The sequence below is a fragment of the Polistes fuscatus genome, unplaced genomic scaffold (genome assembly GCF_010416935.1).
Source record: "Polistes fuscatus isolate 324 unplaced genomic scaffold, CU_Pfus_HIC Scaffold20, whole genome shotgun sequence".
Taxonomy (NCBI): domain Eukaryota; kingdom Metazoa; phylum Arthropoda; class Insecta; order Hymenoptera; family Vespidae; genus Polistes; species Polistes fuscatus.
In genome coordinates, this window is record NW_025113097.1 from 2,714,421 (window position 1) to 2,729,824 (window position 15,404).

General features: G+C 32.5%; 1 protein-coding gene across 3 annotated transcripts in view; it reads left to right on the forward strand.

The window, feature by feature from the left end:
• Positions 1-14,279, forward strand: part of LOC122517374 (janus kinase and microtubule-interacting protein 3-like) — a 42,043-nt gene extending 27,764 nt beyond the window's left edge. For 2 of the 3 annotated variants that reach the window (XM_043635726.1, XM_043635727.1), the window contains exons 7-14: positions 5,247-5,333; positions 6,300-6,422; positions 6,553-6,879; positions 8,301-8,528; positions 8,879-9,781; positions 10,169-11,209; positions 12,410-12,561; positions 12,767-14,279. In XM_043635726.1, coding sequence (XP_043491661.1) covers positions 5,247-5,333; positions 6,300-6,422; positions 6,553-6,879; positions 8,301-8,528; positions 8,879-9,781; positions 10,169-10,609 — 2,109 coding nt within the window. In that variant the 3' untranslated portion in view covers positions 10,610-11,209; positions 12,410-12,561; positions 12,767-14,279. The remainder of the gene's footprint in view (positions 1-5,246; positions 5,334-6,299; positions 6,423-6,552; positions 6,880-8,300; positions 8,529-8,878; positions 9,782-10,168; positions 11,210-12,409; positions 12,562-12,766) is intronic. The other variant, XM_043635728.1, reaches the window with a different exon arrangement.
• Positions 14,280-15,404: the final 1,125 nt, after the last annotated feature.

The following is a 15,404-nucleotide window of genomic DNA, read 5'->3' on the forward strand; positions in this document are numbered from 1 at the left end:
CGTGTGTGTCTCGAAACGAGACGGGCCAACAGACATTTACATACCTGTGTATATAGCGCAAAGTGCATAACGCGCCAAGTGCATGCAAGGTGTATTCGACCCTCTCTCTTTCTCTCTTGACAAAAGGGACAATCGGAAAGGGGGAAAAGATTCTTTTATATATGCCATTTATGTATTTCGAAACCGTCTTGTAGTTCAATTTCACTCCCCCCCCCTTTAGTTCAATTTTTAAAGTAATCGATAGAATAGGATTATTTATTAATAATTAATTATTAATAATTTATTAATTTTTTATTATTTATTATATATATATATTATTTATTATTAATAATAATTAATTATTAATAATTTATTAATGTATTGTATTACAGGGAAGTTGAAAAAGGTAAAAAATAAATCAGAACGTTATGTTTTGATCTTGTTGAATGTTTCGTCCCGTTCATTGAGACTTCTTCAGCAACTTTAAAATATATTACATAACCTTAAAATACATAGTTCATCTGAAAACATTTAATAAATAGATATTAAAGATTATTTATCTCGATCATCAGTGTTCAGAGTCTTCTATGTATTAAAAAGACATACATTATTATGTTTTAATAATAAACTACACTTAGCATACATAAATCGTTTTCATATAATATAGGAATATTATACAGTAGGGATTTTATTTTTGATATTTTGATATTTTATACGAAGGGACGAAACGTTTAACAAGATGAAAATATAAAGTTCTGATTTAGTCTCTTTTATATATGCCATTTATGTATTTCGAAACCCTCTTATAGTTCAATTTCACCCCCCCCCTTTAGTTCAATTTTTACAGTAATCAATAAAATAGGATTATTAATAAATGTATTACAGGGAAGTTTTTTTTGAAAAAGGTAAAAAATAAATCAGAACGTTATGTTTTGATCTTGTTGAACGTTTCGTCTCGTTCATTGAGACTTTTTCAGCAACTTTAAAATATATTACATAACCTTAAAAATACATAGTTCATCTGAAAACATTTAATAAATAGATATTCAAGATTATCTACCTCGATCATCAGTGTTCAGAGTGTACTATGTATTAAAAAGACATACATTATTAGGTTTTAATAATAAAATACACTTAGCATACATAAATCGTTTTCGTATAATATAGGAATATTATACAATAGGGATTTTATTTTTGATATTTTGATATTTTATACGAAGGGACGAAACGTTTAACAAGATGAAAATATAAAGTTCTGATTTAGACTCTTTTATATATGCCATTTATGTATTTCGAAACCGTCTTATAGTTCAATTTCACCCCACCCCCCTTTAGTTCAATTTTTACAGTAATCCATAAAATAGGATTATTAATAAATGTATTACAGGGAAGTTTTTTTGAAAAAGGTAAAAAATAAATCAGAACGTTATGTTTTGATCTTGTTGAATGTTTCGTCCCGTTCATTGAGACTTTTTCAGCAACTTTAAAATATATTACATAACCTTAAAAATACATAGTTCATCTAAAAACATTTAATAAATAGATATTAAAGATTATTTATCTCGATCATCAGTGTTCAGAGTGTACTATGTATTAAAAAGACATACATTATTAGGTTTTAATAATAAATTATACTATAAATTACACAATTATTTGATATTTTGATATATTTTATACGAAGGGACGAAACATTTAACAAGATGAAAATATAACGCGTTCTGATTTATTTTTTACCTTGTCCAACTTCCCCCTCTGATACATTTATTAATAATTTGATTTGTCGACGTGATAAACAATTAATTGATTAGGATTTCTAATTTTTCTTCTAATCGATCTTCCCTTTCTTTCTATCATTTCTTATCGATATACAAAGAATGTATGCAGGTCGATAAGGATAACGAAGGCGAGAGGCGTTCATTCGGTCGAGTTGGCTGGTTGACTGGCTGACTGGCTGGTTATGTTTTCTTCTCTCTCTCATTCTCTGTGTTAGGGGGCCAACCTAACGGTCCTTCCAAGATGATACGATGCGGCACCTTATACGTTTGTGATACTTCTTTGCAGCATCTTCCTTGACACGTGAAACTTTTACCTCGTTTTCAATACACACACAACCATCTCGAATTGTTCATCCTCGTTCTAATCGAATTATAATTCATCAAATCTTTTCATTTATATATTCAATTAATATAGTATATACACGTTTCATTTGAAGTGTAATCATGTTTTTCAATTATCATTTCTCTCTCTCGTGTTTGAATAGGATATATATAAATTTTCCATAAATCTAACTGTTCTCGTTCATTTTGATTTCTCATTTAATTTTCAATAACTCATTCTAGATAGATCTCATTCTATTATTTAATAATCGCATGATCGAATAGTAGTCAAGTACGCATCATTTTAGTGATCCAACGAACAATAGAATTGATCATTAATGCTGGTAATTACCCGTCTATCCAATTTATTTCTTATTCCGTAACGTACGAATAACAGTTAAATAGTACTTATTATCTACATTTGATATATTCCTATTTATTCTCGCGTCTAGAATCGTTAGATATAAATAAAAAACGTTATAATGTAAACTATCTTCAGTAAGATTCATTATGTGGGTTATTGCCTGGGTTTCGTTTTATTATGGAGAAAGCAAAATAAAAAAAAAAAAGATAAAAAAAAAAAAAGAAAAGGAAAGAAGCAAAAGGAACGTATTGATTGCAGGATCAAAGTTCATTACCTGAATAGAGTTCTTGTTTAAAATTGTACGATTATCATAATCGAAGATACATAAATTTCTCTTTTAACCATCACGTGAACGTTCACATTCTTTGTAATGAATATAATAAAATGTTTATATCGTCATTTTTTTATCTATATAATGTTTTTTATACTGGCCCAAGTCAAATTTTTATTGTCGCATAAAGGTTAAAAGTTCTGGTAAAAGTAAAACCGCTCGTACGTTCGGTTATTTCTTTACAAACGATCGCGGAAGAGTGTCACACCGAAGATTTCTGCTTTTTCAATAATTTCTTCTTGACGAGTCGAAAGTTGATTTCCCAAGAGTAACGCTAAATCATCGGAAAGCTCGTTAAAAGAAGTTTTTTTTTTCTTTTCTTTTCATTTCTTTTTTTCTTTTTTTTAAATCTCGCATATATAATATCTATGATCGATCATCATCGAAGTTAGAGATTTGACTAATGCAAGTAAGTATTATTATAACGTACGCGAGTACATATACATACACCTACTCAGATATGAAGGCAACATCTGGCAAGCGTACTCGATCACTTTCGCTAATCGAAGCCATGGGGGTTTCGATCGGTGCCGCCGGTTTGTCGATCGGATAAAACGTGTCTCTTATCTAATTTTTATTAACATTTCAATGAATAGAAAAGAAAGAAATAATTTGTAAAAAACTGGTGTGTGTACTTATGTACTCACGTAAGAAGTTATACTTCTTTGCCGTACCAAAACGAACATAACCTCAATAACCTCAAAAATAACTTCAAAAAAAAACTTCAAAGAAAAAAATAACTTAAAAAAAATAATTATTATTATACATATAAGAAAGAATAAAAAAAAGAAACTGGTGTGTGTACTTATGTACGCACGTAAGAAGTTATACTTCTTTGCCGTACCAAAACGAACATAACCTCAATAACCTCAAAAATAACTTCAAAAAATAACTTAACAAAAAAAACATTTATTATTATTATTATTATTATTATTATTACTATTATTACTATTATTATTATTATATTATTATTATTATTATTATTATTATAATTATTATTATTATAATTATTATTATTATTATTTAAAAAAAAGGAAGGAAACATATTTTCAATCGATCGATATATTATATATTAGAAAGAATAATAAAATATCATAATATAGATATCAGTCCACACTAAATATAAGAGAAATATATCGAATTACTTCACGCGTCAACAGCCATGGCGCGGTGTTACTGCATTAGTTCTCGCTTCGATCATTTAAGTAAAGCAGCGCTGAGTACGATTAGTATTTGGATGGGTGACCCGCTTGAGAAAAAAGGGGAAGAAGGAAAAGAAGACAACTTCATTCCGTATACTTGAAATTGCTTTGCCGCGCGTCTTTAAATACCGACAAACTTCATGGTGTCGTTTTTCCAGACACGCTCGGAACAAAATTACTCCCCATTACATTTTCCCCAACGCGCCAAAAGAAGTATAACTTCAAAACAAATCTTTCATTAATAACTAATATTATCTTTTACGGATATAAATGGAATAAATTAATTAAAATGAAAAAATGTAATCGAAAAGAATGATCGTTCCGTTCGTTCCGCGATCGTTTCTTTTGATCTCAATGAAAGATATAACGAGTAGAATCAAGATTGATAACCGAGGAAAGAAATAATAATGAAAACGTAACGCAACTCGATGACCGGATCCGTGCTCGTTTCGTAACTCTCTCATCCGCACTTTCCCCAGGTCGAATGCGATCTATCGACTACTACTCTCCTTTCATCGTCATATTCTGACAATGACCGTGTGTTCTTCTTATCTTCTTTCTCACTTTCTCTTTCTCACTGCGTTACTTCCTTATCCTTTTTCTACGGGAAATCTTTCTTGTCGAGTTTCATGACATTTGGTTGCACCTCGAAAACGACAACGAAAGGAAGGATGACGGGAACGTTCCGCGAACGACAACAAAAAAATCGGTTTCTTTCACCTTTTACAGTGTACGGATTCTTTCTTTTTTTTTTTTTGTTTAGCCATAGCCTGAAAGGCGTGTTAAAAAACGTGGCGGTTGTTACTATATGCATGCGAGAAAGTACTCGATACTTTCTGTACTTTTCTTCTCGACGACAATCATTTGCATAAATTATTTTTTTTTTTTTCCTACGTCTCGAAATAATATTATAAAACTCATTGAGTGATTTAATTATGATTAACTATAATAAAAACGATCTATTCATTATCTGTAGTAATTAACGTGATTTATTATTATATGAAAAAGAAAAGTACTGAAACTTAATTTAATAGAAAGAAAAAAATGTTAATAAATATATCGAAAAATCGTTGAAGTTTTATCGTTAGTTTCCCTTTGGTGGAATTAAATGAATTCAGTTTTCTAGTCCCAACGACGTGCTCTAGTTATCGACGATCTTTTCTTATTTTATTGCTATTAATTCTCGCGCTAGGAAGGAGGAGGTTCGTTTATTTGCTCGTAGGTAAATACACAGTAGACAGAAGTTAATAATAGTTCTTCGGGTTTTATTGCAGATGCGGAAGTTACAGGACAGCGAGAAAAACGGACCGATTCGGTCGACGTCTCGCGGAGAGAAGAAATTCCTCGTGGAGGATCATACCGTAAGTCGTGTTATTTGATTGCTCGATAATTACATTACAGCTGCGACATAATCATAATTATAATTACATGCTTTTATGTAACAAGACGATTTCTAACGTCAAACGCTGGTTTCCTCCTAGTTGTTTTCTTTTTTAATTTACAAAAACTGGTGTGTGTACTTATCTACGCACGTAAGAAGTTATACTTCTTTGCCGTACCAAAACGAACATAACCTCAATAACCTCAAAAATAACTTCAAAAAATAACTTAACAAAAAAAAACAATTTATTATTATTATTATTATTATTATTATATTATTAAAAAAAAAATTGTGTGTGTACTTATGTACGCACGTAAGAAGTTATACTTCTTTGCCGTACCAAAACGAACATAACCTCAATAACCTCAAAAATAACTTCAAAACAAAACTTCAAAGAAAAAAAATAACTTAAAAAGAAAAAAATAATATATATATATATATATATATATATATATATATATATATATATATATAAGAAAGAATAAAAAAAAGAAAATATCAAAATATAGATATCAGTCCACACTAAATATAAGAGAAATATCGAATTACTTCACGCGTCAACAGCCATGGCGCGGTTACAGCATTAGTTCTCGCTTCGATCATTTAAGTAAAGCAGCGCTGAGTACGATTAGTATTTGGATGGGTGACCCGCTTGAGAAAAAAAGGGGGGAAGAAGAAAAGAAGACAACTTCGCGCGTCGTAAATACTGACAAACTTCATGGTGTCGTTTTTCCAGACGCTCGGAACAAAATCACTCCCCATTACATTTTCCCCAACGCGCCAAAAGAAGTATAACTTCAATAAATTCACGCATACGATTGTACATACACTTGATGGTCATTTGTAACTAATGATTTATACTTTTCCTTTATCAATTGGAAAGAAATCCTGTCCTGTATGAATTTCAAAAGCAATTGTTTAACGCTTTTGTATGAACAAATTACAGTTGGGTACGTACATTCGCGAAGTTGGGTGCGACAGAGCCATAGAGGAAATCGAGGTCGAGCGCCTCCGTGAGCTTGCACTCGAACAACAAGAAGTCATCGAGATACTTAGGCAGACGGTCAAGGTAATGAAATCTCGTAAATTGATGAATACTCGTTAGTTAGCTAGGTCTCTCTCGTTTATATAATCATTGTGTGCCCGTTCCCTTGTACGTAACAATAACGGTGTCTGTCCTTCTCGTGCATGGGAAAAAGGAAAAAGAACGAAAGCTCGAACAGCTGTCGAACAAGAAAAGGAAAGAGGAATTCTATAGGCAATGGTTGGAGCTCGAGCCAGTGGCCGAGGTCGACGATGAAGAGGATCACGAGGAAGGTGACAGTGCCCTTTCTAGTGCACCATCATCCCTCTCTCCTCAGCCAGGTGGTTGTGGACAATGGCAGGGGTCAGGTGTCACCCGAGAAGCCTACGAAGCTGTTCTCATCGAAATCGAGGAACTCCAATCGAAACTGTTAGACGAACGTCAGGAATTGTCTCGTGCTAAGGCCGAAGTTCTCGATCTTGAAAAAGCTCTTTTGCAGGAGGTGAAGATTTCTTTTTGTTATCAATAAATTCTTCTTTTATATTAGGTGTACAAATAAGTTTCCGCCGTTTTTTTATTAAAAATTAAGTATTTATTCTAGAAGAATGGTAATTTTAAGGTTATTTAAAATACTGTCCATCACTTGCAATGACTTTTTCCCATCTCTCAGGCAACATTCGGATCCCACGTCGGAAGAACTCCTTGTCTTTTGAGGCTATCCACGAATCAACCCAATTTTTGGTATCTTCATATGATTTGAACCGCTGCTCCGACAGAGCATGTGCCATGGACTGAAATAGGGGATAATCGGACGGTGCAATGTCTGGTGAATACGGCGGGTGGGGTAACACTTCCCAATCAAGTGTTTCCAAATACTTTTTCACGGGAGCCGCTACACGTGGACGAGCATTGTCATGCAGGAGAATAATTTTTTCGTGTCTAGAATAGTATTGAGGGCGTTTTTCCTTCAGAGCTCGGCTCAATCTCATTAATTGTGTTCGATAGAGGGCTCCGGTGATTGTTTCGCTCGGATTAAGCAACTCATAATACACTACACCCAGCTGATCCCACTAAATACACAGCATGAGTTTTTTTCCGTGAATATTCGGTTTTGCTGTTGATGTTGACGCATGGCTTGGTAATCCCCATGATTTTCTTCTTTTGGATTATCATAATGTATCCATTTCTCGTCACCAGTGATGATACGATGTAAAAATCCTTTTTTTTATGTCTAGCAAGCAGTATTTCACTTAAGCATAATCGGCGTTCAATATCTCTCGGCTTTAATTCGTACGGAACCCAATTTCCTTGTTTATTAATCATTCCTAATGATTTTAAACGATGTGAGACTGCTTGCTGAGTGACTTCTAATGTTACAGCAAGTTCTTTTTGTGTTTGAGATGAATCTTCCTCCAATATTTCCTCCAATTCTGCATCCTCGTGAATTTTTGGCCTTCCACTGCGATCTTTGTCTTCTACGTCGAAATCACCGTTTTTAAACTTTTGAAACCACTCACGACACGTTCTCTCACTCAAAGCAGTTTTACCATATGCTTCTACGAGCAATCGATGCGCCTCAGCAGCAGATTTCTTTATATTAAAGAAGTAAACTAATATTTCCCGCAAATGACGCTTATTTGGCTCAAATTTGGACATTTTCAACTAAAAAAAATTATATTTTACCAATATGAAATCAATAATATTAATAGGTTATGTTGTTCTTAAACGTCCAAACTAATTTTTAAGCAGAATATCATCTGTGAAAGTTAACGGAAACTCCGCGCCGCGCTATCTACATTAAAACGGCGGAAACTTATTTGTACACCTAATAATATTTGTTTATTCGTGAATTTGCTAAGAATATTCGTTTGTTTTTTCTTTTCTTTTCCTTTTTTTATTTTTTTATTTTTTTTTAATCAATAGACAAGATGCAGCAATCGTAATAAACAACTGGAAGAACTGAACGAGAAGTTACGAGCAACTGAAGAACGAGAAGCTAATCTCCTGGTGGAATTGTCCGAGTTGAGAGAACAAAACGAACTTTTAGAATTCAGACTCCTCGAACTGGAAGAATCACCCGCTCGTAAAGAGAATCCTGATCACACGGCTGATAGCGGCATTGTCTCGCCGGAACTATTACATCCGAGCAAGGTAAAAATAAAAAAGAAAGTCTCCCTTTTTGCTTCTAAGGACAGATATATATATAGAAAGGATTTTTATTTCGCTATGATTTATTAAAAATTGTTAACACTTTAATGGCCGCTCACGCGACATGTGTTTGATACTATCAAATTATTATTGTTATTATTATTATCGCACAAAGGGAAAATAATCAAATTTTGTTTAAATTAAAAAACAACATTTAACTGCGTAGACGTGCGGCCATTAAATTATTGATATAACAATTAAGAGTCAGAATCTTTTATAATATTTACACTTTGTACACGTACACACGTACGTACACACACACACACATACACAATATTTACGATTGATTGCAGGATCAAGTAATAAGCAAGCAAAGAAATCGTGCTGTGGCTACAGTGATTCCATATACAAACAACAATAATTACACTGCGACGACACGTACGATTTCCCCAGTACCACGAAAACCGCCATTGTCTCTTCAAGAAAGCGGTATCTTCGAAGAAGAGGATGAAGAGGGCTTAGAAGTCGAACTAGCGAGTCGGGGAACCCAAACGGAGATACCTTCCGGTGAGCTTCTTCAAGAGGTTCAACGTCTTCAAGAACTTCGTGCACGGATTCAAGAACGTGCAGCCAAAGTAACAAACACAGCTACGATATGTTCGATCGATACACCTAGAGCTTGTCCGGCACTTGACACGGACGTCGATTCTATCGTTCAATTGTCCTCCTATCAAGATCGCATAAAAGATTTGGAAGATAGATTAGAGGCTTACGAAGAGGCTGAAGAAAGGCAAACGGAGGAGAGACGGGTGACCAAGCAAAGGGAGGAAGAATTGCTTGATGAAAATTACAGGCTAACCGAGAGGGTTTACTGGCTTGAGAATAAATTACATAACGTTGAGGAACTCATTGAGAATAGGAGCAGAAGTAGAAGCAACGATAGAAGGATTCTTATTCGTGATGATGATGATGATGATGAACACGAGAAAATGGATAACGATAATAAACAATGCGACTGTCAAGTTTTGAAAAGTTACGACCAGCCAAGACAAGAAACAAAGGAAGAACGTAACAAAGAAGAAAGCGTTACGATCGAAATAATGGAGGATATATTTAGCCGTTCGAAAGAAGTTCAAACGACTGCTGTTATTGAATCAAATGAGGATTATTGTTGTCCACGTTGCCGAATACGCGAAATTACCGAGAGAACGGAACAACCCGAGCAATGGATCGCACCGGAAACACGTCGTGTTATGGTACGACATACTAACTTTTCAGATTATTATACTCCCTTGTATTATTTTATTTGTTATAGGATATATGTTTCCTATAAAGAAACAAAAAGTGACAGTCATTTTATTTTGAAATTAATTGTAATATCGAAAATTTGATTAAACACATTTTATAAGGGTACTCAGTGCCTGTTATATATTCTATTAAAGAATCAGCTAATCATTACCTTTACAGGTATAATAATTACAAAAACTTAAGGTTGTATAAAATAAAATTCAAAATAATTGGCTTTCAAATTTGAATGCTATAGCATTCGTGTCATTCTACGTCACAATGAAAATGAATGTTAAAGCATTGTTAATTCGTTAAAGATTAAAACTATTTAATGAAACATCCTTCCGAATTTTCAGGTCGAGGTTATTCAGAATTGTACGGGGGAAGTGGTCGAGGAAGTAGCAAGGGAGGCCAAAGAAGATGAAAATGATGTCGACGAAGTTGACTATGCCTCTGAGAAAAATGAAAACGATGATCACGTAGAAGAAGAAGAAGAAGAAGAAGAAGAAAGAAGAAGAACAAGAAGAACAAGAAGAAGAAGAGTCTCGCAAGTTGCCGCGACTTTGGAGGAGAACGAGCCGATAGATTCGGTCGTTACCTTAAACGACGAATTGGAATCCAAAAAGAAGGTTAGAGAAAGGCAGAGTAAGGCTAACAGGAAAGAGAGACAAGATTATTCGTCGACGAGAACGTCTAAGGGAAATGTTAGGTTTACCTCGGAGTGGGTTAAACGCCCTGACGAGTATTACGAGCGAAGGCATCATCGATTGATTTTGTATCAGGAGATCTGCGTTTAGAAGTATAATCAAATTTTAGTTACGATAGTGTTCATATTTCGGTAATTAGTATCGGGAAGCGGATACGCGAGTGGAAGGATTTGATTTTTTTCTTCTTCTTCTTCTTCTTCTTCTTCTTCTTCTTTATAAATATAATTAGATTTAATCTCACCGAACTGGACAGCCATTATTAATGCGTTCCAATAACTCTTCCCTCATCTCTGTGGTTTGATTTTGTTTTTTTTTTTTTGAAAGAAAAAGTCCTGCGCATTAACGGAGAATAGAATTTCGATAGAACAAAATCGATCGATCAAAGAGACAAAATGTTTTCATGGCTAAACGATAATAATAATGACGATCGTCGAAAGAAGATAGTAGAAGACAAAAATAAATAAGAAGGGAAAATATACCAAAAGACTGAAAAGTCGAGGAAAATAATCTTCTGCCATAAATAAACGCAATTCTCAAGCTTCGAGAAAAAAGATGTCGTCACGGATTCGAGGAAAAGTTCGATAACCGAATTGAGGAAGCATGGAAGACGAGACAGACGCACGCTTTCCAACAGTTCTCATCCTCGAATTGAATTTAAATCACCGACCGAGGACTCGAAACTGGCCAAAGGTCAGTTTTCGTCAATCCGTTCTTTTCGTAATTTCTTCTTCGTAATTGTTGCGTTAGTGCCCGTAGTGTGCAAAATAACGCTGCCATAAGAGACATTCTTCTAGAGAGATTTTTTTCATAGTAATTTATATATAATACATATATATCTTGTGCTATACATCTATATACACACTTATTATGCATACGCTATTACACTTTCTTCCACTTCGCTCGATTGGTTGGTTCTGTCGCTTCGTATTACTTTCCATTCTCAATTTTAATCGTTGATTAATATAATAGGACGTATAAATATAATAAGTTCGTCGACTACTTGATACATATATCTATATAGTCTAGCATATAACCATAACTTTTTATTGTTTCTTTTTCTTTTTCTTTCTCATTGTTTCTCAATACTATTCTAATGGCAATATAATGTAGCATATTGGACGACGATTTCTTCGTAGGTCGTTCAGCAGTTTTATGGTGGTGGTAAAAATGGCGCTTCTTTTCTCTTCTACCTTTCGTTATCTCTTTACAACAAAAGGCTACTATCTCTTATCATGCTTATTTTCTATTATTATTATTATTATTATTCCATTTTTTATTTTTCTTTTTTTTTTTATACAGATTTTTGTGTTAATTGTGTAGTAAAACTTTTAGTTTGCATCAAAAGTCATATATGTGATTTGTTCTAAACGTTGTCATTCGTATTCTAGACGAAGAATTGTATTTCCATTCAAAGTATATCTAATAATTGGAACCGGAATATAACTTTGTTCCTGTTGCAGCAGATATAATTTTGAAATAATTAATAGAAATAATTAGAAATCATTTCTGAATAATTAATATAAATTAATAGAAATCATTTTGCATTGTTTAACAATGGAACGAAGTTATAATGTAGCCTAATTATTAGATAAATTCGATAAAAGATGAGATCCTGTTTAACCGTATACGTAGATTGTAATAACTTTTGTCAAATATATATGTTACATCGTGCAATATTCGATTTTATAATCGATTTTTGCAATCGATACGCGAGTCTTCACTTACACCAAGTTGAAGACATTCGTACTGCATATTTTCACTTGTCACGAAGAATATATTATCATCCAAAGTAAAAAAAAAAAAAAGAAAAAGAAAATAAGGATCGGTTACTACTACTATTACTACTACTACTACTACTACTACTACTTTACCGTATATCTTTTGTGGCAGGTGATCTACTTTCGCTGGAGGTGAAGGTCCTTTCGTTTCTTGTCGGTGTAGAAGAGACCATTCGTATGCGCGCTTTTATACTCAACAGCATCACAAGTACCACACGATATGATCAATAAACTTCAACGTTGATCTCTCAATGCATTAGCAAGGTAAAAAATATTTAACAGATTTTTACTATACGATTTTGATGAAAAAAAAAAAACCATGATTTTTATTTTTCCTTAACGATATGACATCGATAAAATAAATGAGATTTAGATAATAATAAATTCGTTGAAATATTCAATCAATTATATTATTAAAGCAAATCAATTATGGCAGAATAATAATTGGAAATGTTTCTCATTGCTGCAGGACAAAATGGCTGGCGTTGCTTGACAGCGGCCAAGCATCGACCAGAATTTGTTTCTGAGGGGACAAAACAATGGAGTTATCGTCATCGTCCGTTGTGTAACATCGAAAGCAAATAGAAAAGAAAAAAAAAACGATTATCATGCGCGCTTATAAATCTCTCTTAACTACAAGCCGACAATTTACAGAAGTATAGTAAAACATTATCAACAGGAAGAAAATCGAAGGATCCTTTTGTCAGTGCCAAAATGAACACATAATCTAATTATATAAAACGGAACTAAATTAGGTTGAATGAATTTCGATCTGCATCTGATCGAAATATCTTTTGATATACAATAAGTGTCACTTAAAATCAGTTAATGACAGTCTAGAAATAAATACATTTAGTATACTTTTATTACATATTTAATAAGTTTTACTTCAAAGGATTATTTGTAACAAGTGAATTAAGCGAATACGAAAATACGTACTAGTAAGCTTTAAATATAATTATTGTTCAATTGTTTAAATAAGATATAATATATATGAGGTATAATTAAGTAATGTTTAAATAATAATATATTTGTTTAAACAATACATATCTATTAATATACCTTGAGTATTAAATAGTACATTAGAGAATGTTCAATATAGTTTAAATGATTGTTAATTAATCGAAGGAAATGTAATATTGTTGTCTAAAAGCACGTAGTATGTGAAAGTTCTTTTGTTAAATAGTTTGTTAAATATTGTTTATATGAACGTTGCACATGTGTGTAACGAATAATGTGTGTAATAAATAATTCTTTCAAGTAAAACTCATTAAATATGTGATAAAGGTATACTAATATATTTATTTCTAGACTGTATTCATTCTAAATACAGTATAATAATATTTTTCGAGTAAAAATCTAGTAAGCTTAACGGTTTACGATTTTAAGTGATGCTCACTCTACGCATTTTGATACTTTTATCTTTTATATATATATATTTTGTTCAGATGATGCAATCTTATGAAAGAATACGATCAAATGAAATTCAATGGTTTATATTCTACGAATATTGAAAAACCGAATCTTCGAAAACCTTTAATATAAACTATTGATATTAAACTTGACAGCATTTCAATTCGGTATCGTATAAATTTAGCTTCGAAAACAGTCGGTTTCTATCGAGATAAAACTTTGCAGGTAACAGAAACGAAAGAAAGAAACAAGTAAAATCGATCCTTGCCATTCTTTATCCTCGCCTTTATATAAACAATTTCCGCATTATTTACCGAAAACATAATCTCTATGTAAGCGATTTTTATAAACAAAAAAATACGAATCGAAAAACGAATTTTAAATCCCAACGAAAATCTTCGTATCAATTTACGTAATATTATTATACATGCAGTACGAAGATAAAAATGTATATAAATATATATTAATTTTGTTGTTGTCCAATCGAATGCGACGAAACGGTACACGTAATAAGTATACATAAATACGTACGTGTATTAAACGAAGGAAAAGAAAATAAGAAAAAAAAAGAAAGAGAAAGAGAGAGAGAGAGAGAGAGAACAAATAATGAACTAAAAAAAAGAAAGTATGTGCGTGTATGCCAGCTTGAATTATAATATACGTATATATATACATACGAATTATATATATATATATATATATATTATTTGAATACTTTATAGGATTTACAAAACGTGTCTCTAGTCCACTTTTCATTCGAGCGTAGCGCCACGTTCTTTTTACCATATCGTTAAACAGTGGTTTTTTAGATTATTCAGTTTTATCGTATAGTTTTACAAGTATATATATATGTATGCCTCTATGCACACCACTATATTGCATTCACTTAACTTTATACATATCTCTTCTTTTTATTTTAATTTTCTCCGTCATCTTTTATTCCTTTTTTCTCTTTTTTTTTTTCTGTTTTGTTTTAGTGCTACGCGGTCGACATGGAACTGTTTGTTCGTTTTATCCCATTTTATTCATGTAACCCGTATACGAAATAAAGTTGAGATATTTGTTTGCGCGAATTTATCTGTATTTTTTCTTTTTTTTTTTTTATTATTATTATTATAAGATAAGAGTGTATATTCTGTTCTTGACAGGGTTATGCAGTTTGAAATCAATCGTCACATTGAATATAAGAGAGAAGACGAGAAATAAAATTGCAAAGATACATAGGGTATCGTCAGATGATGATGATAATAATAATAATGCACAATTTTAGTATATAAGGAAAACTTTTCAAAGCCTGGATATTCACCTGGACCCAATTTTGTCTTTATTTTTTCTTTTCGTATTTCGAACGATAAGTATTATGCCATTTACGATTTACCAGACGATCTGTAATTATTAAATATATCATATATCTTTATATAAATGTTTCCAAATGATATAAAAATAACCCTCCTATAGGATACTCCGTGTATATGTATATGTACCTTCCAGAAGATACTTTTGAAGATTGCTCAGATGAGGATCTGTTAGTACTGACAACAGCAGCGCTCATTAACAACGACGGCAATGCACACTCCATAAAATGAACCCTTTCAACAAGAGCTGCATGACGTCTCTCCAAAGATGCATTCCTCTTCTCATAACCTCTCATCATACGTTTCCAATAACTCGCATTGTTCTTTTTATTTTCATCA